The sequence below is a fragment of the Orcinus orca genome, chromosome 1 (genome assembly GCF_937001465.1).
Source record: "Orcinus orca chromosome 1, mOrcOrc1.1, whole genome shotgun sequence".
NCBI classification, from domain to species: Eukaryota; Metazoa; Chordata; class Mammalia; order Artiodactyla; family Delphinidae; genus Orcinus; species Orcinus orca.
Window position 1 is genome coordinate 49,644,854 of NC_064559.1, and position 20,183 is coordinate 49,665,036.

The following is a 20,183-nucleotide window of genomic DNA, read 5'->3' on the forward strand; positions in this document are numbered from 1 at the left end:
TTTTTTTACTTCAAAGAAAACTGAAGAAAAAAATATTTACCCCAAGGCATTCCTATGGAGGATCCAAGCAGAAAGCAGTTAAAAAAAAAAAAAAAAAAAAAAAAAAAAAGGAGAGGTAATGGAGAGAAGGGAGATAGTCAGTAAATTCAGGGAGAAAAGAGAACTTTAGGACAACGGGAAATTGGAGATGCCCAGACCCTAGAGATCCCGCTTACAGCCTTGGCACTTGCAGAGTCCGCACGCTTTGTGAAGGAGAGGAAGAGCCAGCACACCATCGCTCCACACCCACCTCTCCACCCTGCAGAGGCAAAGGACCTCTTGCAAGCGTTAGGGACGCTGCCTCGAACTATATGGCATTCCCCATGTGTACTTTATTCCATGGAGCCTCGCTGAATTGGCGTTTTCTAAATGTAGTCTTTCACTTCCATTTCCTTAGTAGCCTTCAGACAAACTCCTTCTGTTTCCAGTGAATTTATAAGAAGCCAGGCTAGAGGAAAAATGCCTGATCTGGGCCAGAAACTATGTCTTGGAAAAGGAGTTTCAAGACATAGTGGCATACTTATGCTTATGAAGGAGTTCATTTGAAGAGTGAGACACAATGTCCAGGAGAGGGCTACTCTGACATCTCTCAAAAGCACAGATGGGCCATACCATAAAACCACCTTGAAATACGGGGGAAGGCATTGTCTATCAAGGTCCTGATGTCACATAAAGGGATGCCTTTTGATAAATTAAATGACCACCTGTCCGTTGTGAGCTATTTACCGTGTAGCTTGCAGACAAATCATCCCAGTTCTATTGGTGAGGCTTAAAAATGACAAAAATAAAGATGGGGAGCATAAACATGAAACATTTGAGATAGAAATAATAAAAGCTAACTTTCTGAATATTTATTCTTGGCCAGACTCTGTTAAGCACTTTTAGTGCAACTCTTTATTCGGACGTCCTAATAACTTTCGGACAAAGGTATTATTATCTCCATTTCACAGATGAGATGCCGAGAGGCTGAGTGCCCAGCAGTGGCAGGGCAAGCTGGGACTTGAACCCAAGTCTATATGATGCTCAGAGCTCTTGCTCTGCACCATTAAGCTTCTGCGCCAGCAAGTTTTTGGTTCTAGGCTCTGTCAAACAGCTCACCAAATTCTAGAGCTGGAACAGATCCTTGAAATCCACTTAACTGCAAACAGAACTGCAGCCTGTGGAACGTGTGCCTTGCATAAGATCTCAGTAAGTGAGCCCCAGTGCCACGGGTGAACAGCCAGCTGCTATGAAGAAGTGCTTAAAATTCAGCCTTTGCTTCTTGGTTGACAGTTGGCTGTGAAGGGTACTTCTTTTTCCTTTCTTTTAATTTTTTTTTACTTACCACAAACGTATGTTACACCACCATATACCACAAGCAAAGATTTCCAATGACCATTTTATTCAGTGAATGATCCCACATTCAAAATTATATTAATTTTCACTGTAAATGCCAAATGAATGGTGGTTTGAGAATTAAACCCAAGTCCTTATAAACCTTAAATCCCTCATGTGATAATCTCCAAATGCTCAGAAGGCAGAGGAAATATCTTCCCCTGAGTTATAACAGTGTCTTCTCATGCATGAGACTGGGCACGTGGTAGGTCAGCCAAACATACCTTTATCCATTCATACAACAGCACTGATGGAGTCCTTAATAAATGTCTGGCACTATTCTAAGTACTGACTACACGGTTGTGAATAAAACAAATGAGGTCCCTTCCTAATCTAGGAGGGAAGACAGGCCTTAAATAAACAAGCAAACAAATGAAGGTATAATTGCAAGCTAAATGCTTGGGAAAGATGGAATCATTTGACTGAAAATTTTGCCAGAATAACTAAATAGGTCACCATCTTTTCCCCAGGCTACATTCATCTTTAGCAAAAGCTCAGGGAGAATCTTCCAAATCCTTGAAATGAGAGAACAAAGTGGTCCAGGCTTTCACCTTCCATTAGCCCAGGTCCTTAACACCAAGACCTTTATATCCAGTAGACTCTAAATGGGTTCATACTCACAGATGCCCATCATATTGAAGGAAAGTTCAATAATTTTTTCTCCTCATACACACCCAGATAAAGGACAGAATTTGCTCTCTACAATTAATTTTGTCCCAGGATCCTAGTAAAATGTCACGCTATAGAACAAAGGGGATCTCTGACGACCTGTGTGTGTGTGTGTGTGCGTGTGTGTGTGTGTATGTCTCCCTTGGTTTGGGAAGTGGAATGCTTCGATGGTACACTCTGATCTTAACAGCTGATTGTGGTTGCCAAAGTACTGGGCTATTAGTCCCATTCTGACTCCTACAGAGTTGAGCCAAGGATAGTAATCAGACACAGGCCAAAAGTAAAATAAAGATTAGTCACTGCTCTGCACATCTTTCAAACAGGTCTGCAGAAGAGCTACTGAAAAGCTAGGATTTTGAGTGGCTGTAAAAAAACATGCTTGGGTTCTCAGTTTTGTTAACACATACATTCAGTACGAACTTGAAAATTGTCATTTGAAATGAAAGGAATACTGGCTGACAAAGCCACAGGGTCAGGAAAAGCATCAACAACGTAGTCCCCATTAATTAAAATATAGCATAAATTTACACATGGGCTAGGCTAAACTACCTCTCCCAAATCCCTGCATACAAGAGTCATTTAAGCCATTATCCAAGTCAACAAGATTGCAAGGGAGAGGTTTTATCAAACCAGGAGAACAGACTCTTCAAATACATCAACTGCAGCATATTGTTTAAGAAAAAATTCATGAGCTTTTTACAGCTCATTTAAATATAATCATTTGATAACACTTAGCTACGCTTTGCTACTAACTGTATAAGCGGAATTTTTTTACACTGCCTGGCTAATTGGTGAAATTTTATCAGGTTTAAAATTGACTCTAGAAGTTTTAGCCACAGCAATCAGAGAAGAAAAAGAAATAAAAGGAATCCAGATCGGAAAAGAAGAAGTAAAGCTGTCACTGTTTGCAGATGACATGATATTACACATAGAGAATCCTAAAGATGCTACCAGAAAACTACTAGAGCTAATCAATGAATTTGGTAAAGTAGCAGGATACAAAATTAATGCACAGAAATCTCTGGCATTTCTATACACTAATGATGAAAAATCTGAAAGAGAAATTAAGGAAACACTCCCATTTACCACTGCAACAAAAAGAATAAAATACCTAGGAATAAACCTACCTAAGGAGACAAAAGACCTGTATGCAGAAAACTATAAGACACTGATGAAAGAAATTAAAGAAGATACAAGCAGATGGAGAGATATACCATGTTCTTGGATTGGAAGAATCAACATTGTGAAAATGACTATACTACCCAAAGCAATCTACAGATTCAATACAATCCCTATCAAACTACCACTGGCATTTTTCACAGAACTAGAACAAAAACTTTCACAATTTGTATGGAAACACAAAAGAACCCGAATAGCCAAAGCAATCTTGAGAAAGAAAAATGGAGCTGGAGGAATCAGGCTCCCTGACTTCAGACTATACTACAAAGCTACAGTAATCAAGACAGTATGGTACTGGCACAAAAACAGAAATATAGATCAATGGAACAGGATAGAAAGCCCAGAGATAAACCCACGCACATATGGTCACCTTATCTTTGATAAAGGAGGCAGGAATGTACAGTGGAGAAAAGACAGCCTCTTCAATAAATGGTGCTGGGTACATGTAAAAGAATGAAATTAGAACACTCCCTAACACCATACAGAAAAATAAACTCAAAATGGATTAAAGACCTAAATGTAAGGCCAAACACTATCAAACTCTTAGAGGAAAACATAGGCAGAACACTCTATGACATAAATCACAGCAAGATCCTTTTTGACCCACCTCCTAGAGAAATGGAAATAAAAACAAAAATAAGCAAATGGGACCTAATGAAACTTCAAAGCTTTTGCACAGCAAAGGAAACCATAAACAAGACCAAAAGACAACCCTCAGAATAGGAGAAAATATTTGCAAATGAAGCAACTGACAAAGAATTAATCTCCAAAATTTACAAGCAGCTCAATACCAAGAAAACAAATAACCCAATCCAAAAATGGGCAGAAGACCTAAATAGACATTTCTCCAAAGAAGATATAGACTGCCAACAAACACATGAAAGGATGCTCAACATCACTAATCATTAGAGAAATGCAAATCAAAACTACAATGAGGTATCATCTCACACCAGTCAGAATGGCCATCATCAAAAAATCTAGAAACAATAAATGCTGGAGAGGGTGTGGAGAAAAGGGAACCCTCTTGCACTGTTGGTGGGAATGTGAATTGATACAGCCACTATGGAGGACAGTATGGAGGTTCCTTAAAAAACTAAAAATAGAAGTACCATATGACTCAGCAAGCCCACTACTGGGCATAAAACCTGAGAAAACCTTAATTCAAAAAGAGTCATGCACCACAATGTTCATTGCAGCTCTATATACAATAGTCAGGACATGGAAGCAACCTAAGTGTCCATCGACAGATGAATGCATATAGATGATGTGGCACATATATACAATGGAATATTACTCAGCCATAAAAAGAAATGAAATTGAGTTATTTGTAGTGAGGTGGATGGACCTAGAGACTGTCATACAGAGTGAAGCAAGTCAGAAAGAGAAAAATAAACACCATATGCTAACACATATATATGGAATCTAAAAAAAAAAAATGGTTCTGAAGAATGTAGGGGCAGGACAGGAATAAAGACACAGACCTACTAGAGAATGGACTTGAGGATATTGGGGAGAAGGAAGGGTAAACTGGGACAAAGTGAGAGAGTGCCATGGACATATATACACTATCAAACGTAAAATAGCTAGCTAGTGGGAAGCAGCCGCATAGCACAGGGAGATCAGCTTGGTGCTTTGTGACCACCTAGAGGAGTGGGATAGGGAGGGTGGGAGGGAGGGAGACGCAAGAGGGAAGAGATGTGGGAACATATGTATATGTCTAACTGATTCACTTTGTTATAAAGCAGAAACTAACACACCATTGTAAAGCACTTATACTCCAATAAACATGTTAAAAAAAAAAAAACCATGCATGCTGGGGCTTAAAGACAAGAACAGGTAGACTGGGAACTTCTGTCTTTCTTTCAGACACTTCCTTCGTGTGGCTGCCACTACGACCTTCCTTTTTCCCTCCCAAACCCTGTTTGCAAGGCAGCTAGGGTGTAAAATGCAGCAGTGGGAATCCCAAGAGTCCATGGACATTAATCATCTTCAGTGTCCCTGCTGGGGTCCAAAGTCAGATAAAGTCACTCTTGAGGTGACTCTTAAGGCTGGAGTCTCAAGCAATGACATCCTTCTATCTGCTCACAGCTGGAAATTTCTAATTCCAGCTCAGCTGGCATCCTAAATCCACAGTTAACGGGCTACCTGACGGCTAAATTTAATTTTAATCCTTCATTCTCTTCCACAGAGCAGTGGAACTGGATGAACTGTCTGGCGCAGTGGTAAATGGGTCTTCTTTGAACGGAGTAGGACTTTGTCAACCCTTTTTCCCCCTACAAGATTAATGAGTAGTCAGAGCTTCCTGTGGGAGACACCCCTCTCACTTTTAAAAGAATGGGGGCTGTCAAGAAAGAAGCCCCGAGGCAAAACTTGAGGTTTGAGGGGACTGCCTCAGACACAGGCAGACAGCAAAGGACAGGAGAAAGGGTCAGGCAGGTGTAAGGTGAAGTATCAGTTCCATTATTACCAAGCTCCGCTGAGTGTGAGCACGTACCAGCATTTCAGTTCTAAGTAGTCACTCCTTTCTCATGTATGCACACTCCCACCTTCACAAACACAAAGCCTCAAATGCAAAACCAGAACCAGAGTACCAATTCCAAGTCTACAATTGTCTGTGCTTGTGTATCTCGTTGAATGAATTCAGAACCGGCTCTGCTGCTGTGGCTGGTTCTGAATGCGTTCAAAAGACCTTATCCATCTTAGAGACTAGGGCAGACTGTCAAGTGTCAGGAAAGTGACATACTTCAATGAAAAGAATGTACTAAAAGCTAACGTGGGAATTCCGGTTCCTTCTGGCATCAAGAGGCGATTGACTCATGTTTTTCTTTCCTGGCTAAGGACCAAATAATGAAAGGCCAAGTGCGGCTGTGATCCAGATCCCCTGCGTGCCAGGGAGCCCTGACCTTACCTCGTGCCCTGCTATGATGGAAAACGGTAACGGGAAGCTTTGGCGTCAGCTGCCTGAGAGCCTGCATGACTGACTGATGTACACAGCCGTGCTGGGGAGGAGGTGGGAGCTGAATTGCTAGTTATTTTTCTTTTCAACTGTTTGTGTTGAGAAGCCATCATAAGCTGTGAATTTACTATTTAGAATCCAACTCAGGACAGCTCACCTGGTGCTTGACTTGAGCTGGTCAAGTAACATGTTGTAGAGCAATAGGAATGAAGAGGAGGGAGGGGCCTGGGCTGGAGTGCAGGATCACACCCTTCCCATCCTCCCCTGCGGTCCCTACTGAGGTGCTGGCCTGGCCCCGCCCACCTGCCTGCCAGAAGCCCTTCACTAAACACGGAAGACGGGAAGCCTGAGGGCCAGACAGCATCGCCATCAATGGGCAGGATCCCATAAGGTTTATGTACTCAACCTGCACAGTGGACACATGACCCCCCTACAAGGCAGCCGACTCTGGGGGGTGCCCCAAAGTGAGGGGGTGTGTCCAATGTGCAGATACCCAGAAATGCCAAGGCTGGAACCATCCCTGCTTTCCCACCCAGCAGACCGGGAAGCAGAAGTGATGGCAACAGGGTGTGAGAAAAGTGAGAAAAGCAGTTTCTGGTCTTTCAGTGGAAAATAATTATCAAACAGAAGAATCCCTCTTTTTCAAATAGAAAAAGATAAAGAGAAAGGTTTCAAAGGCCCAGTCACTCACCAGACTTTTCTTGAAACCACAGAGAGGAAAAGGCACAGTCAGGATATTTATAGTTGGCAAACACTCCGTGTCCCCACGTGGCCCAGAAAGCAGGGTGTTGTGAAGGCAGTGGGATGAGGGAGAGCTGTAGCCAACCTCTGTCAAAACTTTGCCCCCTCTATACAGGTATTGGGCTTATGGAGGGAGACCTGAGGGTTCTTATAAATGCTTTATAATGTAAAAGTGGACTCAGCAGAACAGGAAGGGTGCAATACAGGTATCTTTCCATATATTTTCTTATCCCTTGCTATGCCCACACTCAGAAAATAAACCCCCTTCCCCTCCTCAAAAGTCAATACAGTGCCCACATGGAATCTGTCGAGTTTACATTATAAAGAATCCCTTCACTTCACATATGCAGCTATAAAGAAGAGAGATCCCCTTCCAGCCAATACAAAACAGCATACACGCTCCTAGAAAATATACATGATGGCAGGGGCAGACCGCTGCAGCAGAAGGGCTCAGCTTTCTCTGAGAATTCAGCTAGAGGCCATTTTCTCCCCTTGGTTAGGGGTTGCTCCTGGGACTTTGGCTGGGTCCTCAGAAGGCTCTGGCCGCCAGTGGTGGAAGAGATACCAAGTCATTTCTGATTTCTGAGGAGCCACGGAAAGGTATTACCATGACAATCGCCATCAGTTCTGCTCAAATTGAGCAATAACGTTTGCAGAAGCCTCAGTAAAACAAGGTTCAATTTCAAGGAGAGAGAGAGAGAGAGAGCAGGAGTAAGGTTATGTGAATGGTGGACATTCTTAGGGGCAAAAATATGGGATATGACAATGAAAGTTTTATCCACAGGGAGGGAGGTCCTTGACAGGCCTACAGAAAAACTCACACGTGGTTCTCTTGGCCTGAGCCCCTGACCACAGCCCCGCAGGGGGACGTAGGCCTTATTCCGATGTCAACCCGTTTCAGGTCAGGCCCTTGCTTTGCTGTCAGGGGAAACCCTGGCTAACCCTACCAAAGTGATAGGAGAGCTGAATTCTCTGTGCCCTTCATGAGGAAAGGGGGAGAACAGAATTAGAAAGCATGAGCATACGAGCAAGAGAAAGCATTACCTGGACCTCAGCAAACGTGACGAAGGGCAGAGGAGGGGGTGTGTGAGCCTGTCCCATAAGCAGGAGAAAGGGGAGAGGAAATGGGCATGGCAAGCTTAGAAGGATGCTAACAAAAGAGAGAGTGTGCATGGAGAAGGATGAGCAAGTACCATTTACATTTTGGAGAGAAATGAATAAAAAGTTCAAGAAGTGAAATCACTAAAAGCAAGCAATGGGGCTTCCCTGGTGGCGCAGTGGTTGAGAGTCTGCCTGCTGACACAGGGGACGCGGGTTCATGCCCCGGTCCGGGAAGATCCCACATGCCGCGGAGCGGCTAGGCCCGTGAACCATGGCCGCTGAGCCTGCGCGTCCGGAGCCTGTGCTCCGCAACGTGAGAGGCCACAGCAGTGAGAGGCCCGCGTACCGCAAAAAACAAACAAACAAAAAAGCAAGCAATGGATCATAACGCTCAATCCATCACAATACACGTGGACCCCAGAACCAGGGGATTTCTGGGGTACCCTGCACTGTACCTGGTCTGAGGACCAACAGAGAGGCTTCGGCTCCGGGGCTGTTAAGGCTTCCCCCACCACAAACACCAAAGCTACCACTGCCACGTTTCAAAGGGCACAAAGAAAGAACAAGACAGATGACAACCCTCCAGCCCGTCGTCACTGCTCTGGATCTGAGGAGACACAGCTGGACTGTGGACATGTGGCAGGCGTGCAGAGGCTTCCTTTAACACACACCTCCTTCCCACTGGCACCAACACAGGCCAGGTGTGTGTGCACAACAACCAAGTCTTGGAAACCAGCCTGTGTTCAACTTTTTGTGTACGTTATGTCTCAACACACATTTTACTCCATATTCGGACTTCATGACGTGATGGAGAATGGAAGCATAAGGAAGGGAATTCACGTTTACTGATCGCTCACACTCGGTAAGGCTCTGGGCTAAGCCCTTGACACACAGTATTTTGTCTCCATGTCAGAGATGAGAAACGGAGGTTAAGAGGGTTAATACTTTGCTATGTTGCTCTAGGCCATGAAACTGGTAAGTGGAGGAGCTGGGCCTTCCTGACTCCACAGCCCACCCCCTTCCTCCCACTCTGCCCTGTGACCCCAATGAACTCCGTTCTTTCCCAAGAGGACGTGGCTCCTTTCCTATATGCTCCTCTCTCCTTGTCCTTTATTTCTTCAAAGAGAGACAACGTATTTTACCGAGATCAAAGTAAGGGAGAAGAACAATATGGTGAACAATGTACACAAATGAGTTGGAAAAATGAAAAGGGAACTTGACTTTAAAAACTCAGGGGTAAGATTTATCTCTAACATGAAAAGGTGGACCTCCTTAGGAGGAAGGCAGACTTTGGTGCTTCTCCCCTTGAAGGAGGAGGAAGAGGAGCTGGGAGCCCCCTTATTAGAGCCAGAGTTGCCTTTATTTTTATCTTGCTATGAGAGTCCACACAGGGACCAGATGCTTGGAAAAATGTCATACTTTTGTGAAATCTCCTTGGGAACAACAGTTCAGAAACGTCTGATAGGAGGTTTCCTTGTGAGGGGCACAGGTGACTCCACGTGACTCTAACGGGGTAAATACACTGGTGCACATAAGGACAAAGGACACTGGAATTGTCCTGACTGCCAGCTCAGGGTCACAAGTCACATTCAGCCTGGTTCTCCTTTGGAGGGTCCCCCATAGCTGGGGCAGCAATGGACACAGTCTACTTCCAGGTTCTGGGAGGTCTCAAATTCTTAGCACAGCTGGGGACCTTTCATCTCTCCTCCCACTCCTGGCCACCTGAGGAACATTCCTTCTTAACTCTTACCCCATTTCTTTCTCTGCCAGATGGATAGGGACGGAGGCTGACAGTGTCTGGGGAGAAGGTGGGACAGATGATCCCTATCTGACCACTTGGGTCTGGGAAGGTCAAGCCTACGGAGGTGTTTTGCTCCTTCCCTTTTGTAGCTGTCATCCATGACAGAAGCTCCCAAATGCTTTCCTTGTGCCCCATCACACAGTGTAGCTCGTCTTGCCTAGAACACTTGGCTTCTCTTGTACTCAGAAGGCTGGAGGGCATTCTATTGTGCCATCCGGCAAAGGGTGTAGCTGCTTTGACAGTGGAACAAGGTACGGACAGAGCCCAGAAGGCTGTCATTCATCTTCTGGGGCCCTCTACCCACTAGCTCAGGGAAAACGCTCTGACAATATGTCTACTTCCTAGCTACACCCTGGAGGGCTAGGAAAGCCCTTCCCTGGATCAGTGTTCAGAAAAAAATAATCCCCTAACGTAATGAACATGGTTAGTCACCTGAATGGTTTAAGACTGTTTTCTTAAGTGTGTTACCAAGGAAAGTTGGGAAAGTCTTTCCTTCTGGAGTTCATCATATTAACACGCTTCTTATGTCCTTGGGATAGCTCTGGGGTACTTCTGCTTATAAGCAGAGAATCTCCCCACACCCAGGACTCTGTGATTCCCCAACTCTGCTCTACCCGCTGCATTTTTCTTTCAAGCTGATCCTTTGTTTGACAGAATCAAGAAATGAAAGGGTACCTCGGCTGCCCCTGGGTCCCGTGCCGAGCCCATGGGGGCACACAGGTGAGTGCCTGCCCAGGCCCGCTCATCTCGAAGGGAGGAATGCCAAGGCCTTTGGCTTCTCCCTAGAGACTCGCTCTGCTCCTCCTTCACCAGTCCCACGACTCAGGGCGTGGGAGCTGAGGCTGTAAGGCCCTCAGGAGCCCTGTCGAGGGGTAACTGGGAAGCAGACTCCCAGGGCAGCGTTCATGGGCACCATTGAGTGAACTGGCCCTGGAGAAGCCCTCAAATCAGCCGTCTCAGGAAGGAAGGAGGGAAGGGAATTGAACGAGAAAAAAAGAGTTACTTACGCCAGAGCAAAGGCCACCAATGCACCAACCACTACCACAAAGTCGAGGATGTTCCACAGGTCTCGGAAGTAGGACCCATCCTGCAGGATCAAGCCCTGGTCTATCATCTGCAGGAGGAGGATGTGAACAGCCACGAATGAGCCCAGGAGGTGCCGGTCATACGTGCCCTGAGCTCTGGGCTCCCCATGGCAATATCCCCACTGCCACTGCCTCTAGAAAGCAACCCACACGGGGACCCAAGAAGCAGGAGGACAGGTCCCGCAGGCTCTGTCCACCTAACTGTGAGGCCCAAGGCCCTTCTCATAGCCACCAGGGTTCACTTAGACTCCCTGGCTCCTCGAAAGCCGCCACATCCCTCCTTACGTTAGTGGCTCAGAGCCCCAGGCATCGCCACATATGCACAGACGAGAAAAATCTCAGATGGGTGAGACTGGGAATAAGATGGTAACGTGGGGTGTTCTAGTGGCAGGGAAGAGAGTGGAGGGCAGTGAGTACGGTTGGGACTAAATGAGGCCAGGAAGACATCTCTATCTAACCCCCTGCCTTGGCAGGTACCCAGGCTCAAACCAGGAAGCGTGTTGGGGAGGTGAGAACAGTCCCCACGCCTGGAGCACCTCTCCTGCCTGCCTGAGAGGGGGCCCGCCTTCTCCCCGGGCCATGCCCACAGGTCTGCACCAGTCTAAACAGATCCCCACAGTCACGTCCTGCCACGACAGACCTCACTGGGATCTGAGGCTGGAGGAGGGGTCAGCAGAGGCGCCGCTGAGATTCTGACATTGATCAGGAGGTGACAGTCCTGGGGAAGGGCACCAGACTAGAGAGGCAGACGGGTGGCCCATCCAAGCCCCAGAGCCCAGGTTTGCTCTAGAGGCTCTTACCTTTATAACCATCTCAAAGGTGAAGACGCCAGTGAAAACATAGTCAAAATACCTCAGCACCTGTGAGACACATAAGGTAGAGACCACCAGGCTACACACACCCCTCAACACAGGCTCTCCTGCACGCCCACCCCAAGCCTCGCTCACTTCTACCTTGGAACAGAAGCTCGGAGTTGTAACTGCTAATCAGACGCAGGGAAGAGAGGAGCCGTGGATACTGCTGGGGCCCCATTACCGCTGGCCAGTCCTTGGCCCCTCCCTCCCCTGTGGTCAGAACTTAATGTCTTGGGTCCGAACTGCCCCCCAGGTCTCTCCCTCCCTGGGATCCTTGTCCGTTGCAATCCTCCCCACCCCCTTGACCCCTCCTGACATCCACCCTGGCCCTCCAGGAGGTGCCTCAGCTCCCTGGGAGGAGCTGCAGCGCCCTGATGTCACCCACATCACCCATGCCCCTAGGTCAGACCCCACATCCAACCCATGGGTGACTGCAGACCCCCTTTCAAGGCCATGGCTGGCTCTGGGTGTAAGGCCCACTGCTGAACGTAAAGGTAAGCAGTGTGGTTAGGGTTAGGGTTGCGGGTGGGGACCGGCCTGGAAGCGGTTCACGCTTTGCCCTGAGGACTGGGACCACGCAATCTCTCAAGCCTCTGTCATTCTCCAGGAACCTTCCTTAGCTCATCTCTAACGTTGGGATGGGAGGGGCTGCGATGAGGCGGTACCAGGGTACTACGGGGGCTGGCGGTCAGCCCCCGCGCACCTACTTTGTTGCGCTCCGAGTTGGTCAGGACGGGGTCCTCGGCCGCCAGGGCAATGCTGCTGGCTGCGATCACCAGGAGGATGCACATCTCAAAGTAGCGCAGGTTCACGATGTAGTGGCAGGCCCTGCGGATCCTGTGGGCGGCAGATGAGCCCGCTGAGCCGGCCCCCCTTCCCTCCCATCCCCATCTTTCCTCCCCACCCCCATGCACACCAGCCTCTTCCAGACAGCCAGGCCCTGGCCAGAGGAAGCCAGGGGGAGAGCCATTTAATTTCTCAGGCACCACCCTTGATTTAAAGTGCTGGTGGGGGGAAGGTAATCAGATTGGATAGAGGCTGCAGTACGCAAGCCAAGATACGTTATCTGCAAGCACATCTGAGCTGGGGGGAGCCGCGGCCAGCACCAGATGACACACGCGCGGGTGGCTACAAGGTACCTTCCACTAGGTCTCAATGTCTACTCCCCAACTGTACAGAAACTGGGGCGCAGCAAGGAACTCCTAAGAACCAATAAATGTAAAAGCAGACCTTGATCCTAAGATTCCTGATGGAAGCAGCAACAGGCTTCCCTGAGCCTCAGGTATTCTGATTAAAGTGACTATTCTATAGACAGCATCCTGGCCTCGGTTGGCCTGACATCTCTTAGCCCCGGTTCCTTCCTTCCCAGGGCCGTGCCTGAATACTGCCCACACGGTCACTGAAAGCCTTCTCACCTTCCTAGACTCAGAAGCTGGTCTATGTGTACATCTTGCTCATTTCCAGGGTGGAAGGCAGCTTCTCTTTCAAAATTCCATCTTTCCTAAATCTAACCTTCCAGATTCTTCCTGGCCAACCCCATCTCATGCCCTGCCTCTGCTCTGAGGGGCACACCCACTTCAAAATTCACACGTAGGGCAGCCAACGGATGATCGAGTTATGCAAGCCTCCCTATTCTCAGCTCTGTCCACCTCTGGAATATTTGGTCACACATCCCAAGTAGATTTCCTTCCTTCTCACCACGCCCCACCCCCCCAACCTGCTGACCAAAGAGTAGGTGAAGGGTCCTTCCCTCATGACATTTCTCATTCTGTACTGTCTTAAATTACTCTTTAGACTATGGGCACAGAGTTCCGAGGCTGTTCATTAATTCCATGACTGGCCTCACCTAGTGAGCACCCTGGCGTCTTCAGATGTCTGGCCACATTCCACCAGGAAGGCTCAGGAGGAAGACTGGACCCCCATCCCTCCTTCTCATCACCCCGCCCTGGCTCAAACCTGGGCTGTTTACTCCAGCACCAAAGGGAGGTGGCAATGGAGGGTGTCTTACGGGTTGGTGGTGCTGAAGATGAACATTGAGCTGTGAGGCACCATGGCTTTGCCCGTCTCACGCTTCTCCTTCTTCTGCTGCTTCTTCTCCACTTCCTCCTCATCCTCTTTGATCTCTGCCTCTTTCAAGGGACTGGCTTCTCCATCAGTCTTGCTGCTGACTGCAAGAGGAACGTGTTGAAATCTTCAGAAACCTTGCTACGTGCAGAACGGTGCCCTTCATTTTCCACTGGGGATGGGATGGAGGGGACGGGAGAGGCAGCTAGGGATGTGCCTGGCAAGGTGCCTGAAAACATCGGGGTGTTTGCTAGATTATACTGAGTTAAGCCCTGCTCTCTTCCTAGCCTTACCCCTGCCCTGATTTCAGGTGGTATAGCCCTTTTTTTTGCCATATAAATGATAATCATGTTTCCCGGGGTAAAACAGAATGGTTGTTTCTGTTGTAAAGTTTACAAAGTTTATTTATATCTAAACTCTGAACTCTTTGTATATATTCACTTATGGCATTTTTCACATCACTACACCTTGGACGGCATATATTATTATTCCCCTTCTACAGATGGGAAAACTGAAGTTCAGGGAATTCAAGGACCTATCCTAAGGTCATACAGCTGGCATGGGTTCCCAATTCAAAATTCTACCTCCTTTCAAAGAAATCACACTGCAATGGAAGACTTTAAGAAGACATTACTCTATTTGTGGCAGCCTTTCTGGCTGTGCTTTTTCCCGTCATGATTAATGTAGAAACAAGAATGCAATATTCACGCGAAGATGGGTCCATGACTTTATCCCAGGATTGAGAGGATGAAGAAGCAGAGACAGAGTGGGGCTGCTGGACCACTACTCTCTGTTTCCTTATGCAAGTCCCAGAGTGGGGTGAGTGGCAGAGAGGATGAGGCTATCAGAGTGGGGCAAAGGAACCTCTCCCACGTTCCCATTCAGTGAATGCTTCTGCCCTGGTACCTTGTGTAAGTAGCAAACCTCTGAGGTCCTGACCCCTTCCAGGTCCTTCCAAAAGGTAAGTCATCCAAAGTGTCCAAAAACCCTGATGACACGCTCTTACCTACAACCAAGGACAGGGACTAGCCCCAGAAAGAGAACAGAGGGGGGTCAAACTTTCTTAATGTTGTGTCTCATAAAGGAGGGCCCCCAAAACTTCATTATTAGAACATAAAATTAAATAAGACAGAAAAAAAGGTTGTGAGTCTGAGATCCTGAGACATGTCCACCCAAGTCAACCCCAGGGGCACCGGATATGCGAGATTTCACTTTTTAAAGTAGTACTGGCACTCTGAAGAACACTTTGAGACATTTTCTTCACTTTGAGAAGGTGAAGAAACGGAGACAGAAGTGGGAGAGAGAAAAACAGGGAGAGAGGACTGTTCTGTGAAAAGAGAAAAACATGGGGAAAGAAAGAGAGGAAAAAAAGCAAGAGTGGAATCCTGTGGTCGCGATTCAGTGATGATAAGGTGGATGGTGGGATTAATGCAGAGATGGGTGGGGTGTCAGGGCAGGGATGGGTGTGGGTTAAGTGCTTTTGGGTTGCTTCCGTTTAAGGTCTCACAGGTGAACAACCATTGCCTTTAGGAACTATAAGAGAAAGTGTGACTAAGAGCTCCTAGGAGAAAAAGAGTAGATAAGAGTAATAGATTCATAAAATGTTAGCACAGGGAAAGATCTCAGAGGTCATCCGGTTCGATGCCCTCACTTCACAGATGATAAACTGAGGCCTCGAGAGACACAGGGTTTAGGAGGCTACACACCGAGCACAGCCAGTGCCGGCCCCAGCCCACCTGCCATCTTCTGTTCCAGCAACGGTCCCCAAACTGTCAAGTGGCAGAGCACCTGGGGGGTCCCAGACAATGCCGTCAGATATTCATACAATAAATCAAATAGCTGAATATAAAAATGGGTCAAAAATCACGTGTGATCTCTCTGAAGACTCTAGGATGGTCACAGGGGCCAAAGGCCTAAGGACATTTTATGGGCAAAACTTAAGATTGAGAAAATTCTAACTTATTTTTCTTGCAAACTGGGAAAAAATCTGCTGCTGTTTTTTTTTACATGTTGAAGAGTGAGTTCATCCCTCTGGTGGGGTTTTCCACGCAGCTCTCCAGGGATGACTCCAGAGCCAAGACTCCCCCAGCCCCGGGCACGATGAGCAATGGGGGTGAAGGGGACAGGAACTGTGTTCTCACTGTGCACCACGGTCGAGTCCACCAAGGGGTCCACGTCAGGGATGGCGACGGTGACGCTGGTGCTCTCGGGGGCAGCCCTGTCCGTGTTGGCCGTGGTGCAGGAGAGGTCGGGCTCACTCTGGCTGATGACCCGGCCCATGTCCAGCTGCACGTCCCCCAGCAGGGCTTGCTCACTGCTGCCCTCCGGCTCCTGTTCCGTCAGCGCTGCATCCTTCTCCGCTTGCAGCTCTGGTTGGGGCAGGGCGAGGGGTGTGTTGGCCTCGTCGAGGGCTCCTGCCAGCCCGGAGCGTCTGTGCACCATCAGACTATTGGTCCTGTGAAGAGAGAGGGGGACACAGGTGGTGCTCAGATCGAGAAGCTGTTCCGAAACGTCTGATACGCCTGGCGAGAAGCAGAAGTGCGGGGAGCCAAAGCAGCCCTGCTGGAGAGCACGTGGCATCCGGTGCCTCCCACCCCACCCAGCCAGGCAGTATCCACAGACAGTATCCACTGCCTTTACTCCTATCCATTCATCCACTACCCACTCCCAACAGGAGATGCCCTGGTGTTCAGGGGGGTGGACGCCACCGCTGTCATATTTACACACGCCTCGTAAAAGGCGCATTAGCATCACCTCCATTTTACTACAGGGGAAACCGAGGCTTGGAAGGGCTCACGCTGAAGAACCCCTAACTCCAGCCACGCTACATGCCTCGGGCATGCTCCTGCGTCTCATTTACCTCCTTAAGTCCTGGGATCGCTCTTCCTCCTGGATTGTGGGCTCCTTGCCCCCATGGCTGTCCCTGGGCTCGAGGTCCCTCTCCCCCTCACTGGGCACAGCTTCATCCAGACTCCGCTCCTGGCTGGCAGACCTGCTCCTGGAAGCGGAGGAGGACTCCTTGCCCTCCGTCCTGACGCGGCGGTGCCGGCTGCGCCGCTGGCTCTGCCTGTGCCTGGCCCGGTCCTCGAAGGCCACCACGGTCTCCCCGCCCCCGGCCTCCTGCTGGGTCGGGTCACAGTTCCCATGACAGGGCCTGGCCAGCCAGGGCGGCTCCCGTTTGCCCAGGGACACGGGGCTCCTCTGGTTGTCCAGGGCACTCGACAGGTCCCCTCCGTCCCCCTGGAGGGACCCCCCGCGGCTGACGCGCTCCTCCTCACACTTCTCCAGACCCAGGCCCAGGGCCGGCCCCTCGATGGGCCTGGGTCTCCGGTAGAGGCTGGGGTGGGCATTGAGTGGGTGGAGGGAGCTCAGGGGGTTGAGGGGGTTGAGGGGGTTCATGGGTGGGGCCTCCTCCTTGTTGAGGGCCTCCTGGCTGGGCATCTGCATGTGCCTTCTCAGCTGGCTGGTGCGCTGCTCCCACACCGACATGTGGTGTCGGCGCCTTCGCTCCCTCCTGGCAAAGGGGAGAGGGCGAGGGCTTGGTCAGAGCTGACGGCTAAGGGCCAGGGAGGGCGGCCACGGGGCAGAGGCCAGCCCTCGGTGGCCGTGGGATGGGGGGACACACAGTGCAGGGAGCGAACGGGAGAGCCCAGGACCTGCAGACAGGGTGCACAGAAAGACGCGAGGGGCCGAGGGGGTGGTGGGACCACTGTCCCCCGGTCCGTGGGGCTTCCCGCTCTAATCACTGCTCCGCAGGAGCTGAGAGGGGTGGGGTCAGCCCAGGATTGAGTCCCGGTCCCCAGGACAGTAGTATGAAGGCTTACCAGATGTCCGCTCCCCCAGCTCCCCTCTGCTTTCAGGGCAGCAGCCTGTACCTGCTCTGTGCCCACCAATGGCCCTTAGTTCAAGGTGAGAGGCCTTTCTTCCTCCTCCTCTCCCTCTCCTTTCCCTTTCTGAGGACAGCCTGGGAGAGCCAGGGCTGAGAAATACAATGGGCAGGTACTATCCAAGGGTGACGGATGACAGTGGCGAGCAGACCCGTGTTATAAAAGGTCTTGGCATCACTCTTGCGGTGATGCAGTGGGGTCTCTTCCACAACCACTAATAAAATCCACAGGACTCTATGTCCAGGGACCACCAGCAACTCATACTCAAAACAACCGCTGAACAGTCCAGCTCAGGGGCCTGGCTGAGCATTCACGTGGCAGCGGGAACACACAAACGTGACACAGAGAGTGGGCTCCCACGGGGGGGGGTGGGGTGGACGCCTATGCCCACACTCACACACGCCTGCGGGCGCACGCCTAGAGCCCGTGCAGGGGATGCTCACATGTGCCCACACGCATCCTCACTGGGGCCCACACGTGCTGTCCACAAGTGCCTGCGTGAAAGGCACCCCACCGGCACTAACGACCCACACCGACACATGCCCACTCACAGGCCACACGGAAGAGCAAACTGCACACGGGGTCACATACCTGAGACGCACACTGAGATAGGCACATGGTGAGAGGTGCGGAGGGGCAGATCCACAAACCATGTGCACGGAACGCCCACGCACACACCATGGCACACACTGACACGTGCACGCCCGATGCCACTCTGCCCACGGCAAGGACAAAGACACGGTGTCCCCGCACCCACACGTAACCACTCACAAACACGCAAACCGGTACACACATACAGGTGGCTGCTGCGTGGCTCCCACATCGACATGTGGTGTCTTCTCCTTCTGTCTCTTCTGGGGAAGAAAAATGGACAGGTTCAGTTTATCCTGACCTCTAGGACCCGCAAGCCCCACGGCCACCAGCCGATCTCCAGGGAGAGGTGCAGAATCCCCTACGTGTCTGCTGCCCTCTGTACACTCCCAACCTTCAGCTCTCCAAGGGAGTGACCTTGGTTCCTTGCTGTGTGCAAACACACGGATCTAGTATTGAAGCAAACATGCGGGCACACAAAGGGTCTATTGCTTCCCGGAGGTAACAGCTTCGGATACTCAGTCATCAAGCCCCACTGGCACTCACGCTTTCACCTAAATATCCTTCAGAGACCTATTTTGGAAACCCTGTAAACTTGGACAAAGAGTTGTATTTCCCCCTGATCATTTCTAGGATATTCACAAGGGTGTGACTCCCCAGCTCATCACTCCAATTTCACACAACATGCAGGGAACAAACGCACTGCCATGCACACCATCGAGGCCACCAAGTAGCCCACGGCCAAAGGCGGGGCCACCACTCCGTGGGCTGCTGTCCACATACTTCAGGATGTAAGCAGTGCCCCCTGCATGTGTGCAATGCAGTGGCCCTGACCAGAGGCCTTCAATGTTCAGTCTATTCAGCTGGGTAAAGCACAGTATTAACCTTCCTGGCCTTGCACAGGGAAAAATCTCTTCTACAGATACACACGTGTTGTGTCCTTTCAAACACAAGGAAGGTCAGAATGGTAGGGTAGAGGCATCACCCACAAAGGCAAACAGGAAAAATGAAGCTGTCAGTGCTCAGGTGGAGGATTGCACGTCTGGGACACCCGTGGAATGAGCTTGCCCCAGTTCCTGGGCTGACAAACCCAGTCTGGCCCAATGGGCCCTGCCTGGACCTGGGAGGTTGGCAAATGCTGCTCCTTCCCCGATGAAACTGACACCCACCAGTGGAGAACACGCAGGCAAACTAGCACTGTTCAAACGCCGTGTCCACATCTGCAGAGAAGCGTGGTCCACGGTGGGCAAAGGGAGCAGAGGCAGCTGGTCTGAGCCTGAAGAGGCGCAATGCACATAAGCACCCTGGAATGGATGTGGATATCACTGTGGAGACACCTGTGAGCTCCGCAAATGAAGGCACCCCTCAGCATTGACAGCTGCAATGCACGTAGAGTGGCCATGCCAGGAAGCACGGGCAGCACAGAGAAAGAGAAGCAGACGCTCTAGACGGGCAGCATGCACTCCCACCAGGAAAAGCACCTTCCACTGGCTATTTGCAAATTCTCAGATATTCAAATGCCAGCCCTCCAGGAGCACATGTGTAAGAGTGTAATTACATGGAAGAATTCTCTCTCTCTTACATGCTCACACGTGTGCATACCCACATATGCGCACACGCACACGCGCATACACACACACACACGCGCCAGGCAAAAGAGAGAACCAACCTCTAATTTCCACACAAATCAGATACACACTTCAAACTTCACTTCTCCAGTCGCACATACAAAGATCCAGACTCATATCCCATCACAACCATTAATATGTCTTCATACCTAAAATCACAGAGAAGCATCTTTCCAACTCATGCATATATGACCTCACATACACCTTGCAAGGA

General features: G+C 49.7%; 1 protein-coding gene across 1 annotated transcript in view; it reads right to left on the reverse strand.

The window, feature by feature from the left end:
- Positions 1 to 20,183, reverse strand: part of CACNA1E (calcium voltage-gated channel subunit alpha1 E) — a 474,871-nt gene that overhangs the window by 52,991 nt on the left and 401,697 nt on the right. The window contains exons 22-28 of the mRNA XM_049700372.1: positions 18,548 to 18,604; positions 16,724 to 17,377; positions 16,005 to 16,318; positions 13,808 to 13,967; positions 12,507 to 12,636; positions 11,746 to 11,805; positions 10,868 to 10,974 (exon numbers count right to left, since the gene is read on the reverse strand). Coding sequence (XP_049556329.1) covers positions 10,868 to 10,974; positions 11,746 to 11,805; positions 12,507 to 12,636; positions 13,808 to 13,967; positions 16,005 to 16,318; positions 16,724 to 17,377; positions 18,548 to 18,604 — 1,482 coding nt within the window. The remainder of the gene's footprint in view (positions 1 to 10,867; positions 10,975 to 11,745; positions 11,806 to 12,506; positions 12,637 to 13,807; positions 13,968 to 16,004; positions 16,319 to 16,723; positions 17,378 to 18,547; positions 18,605 to 20,183) is intronic.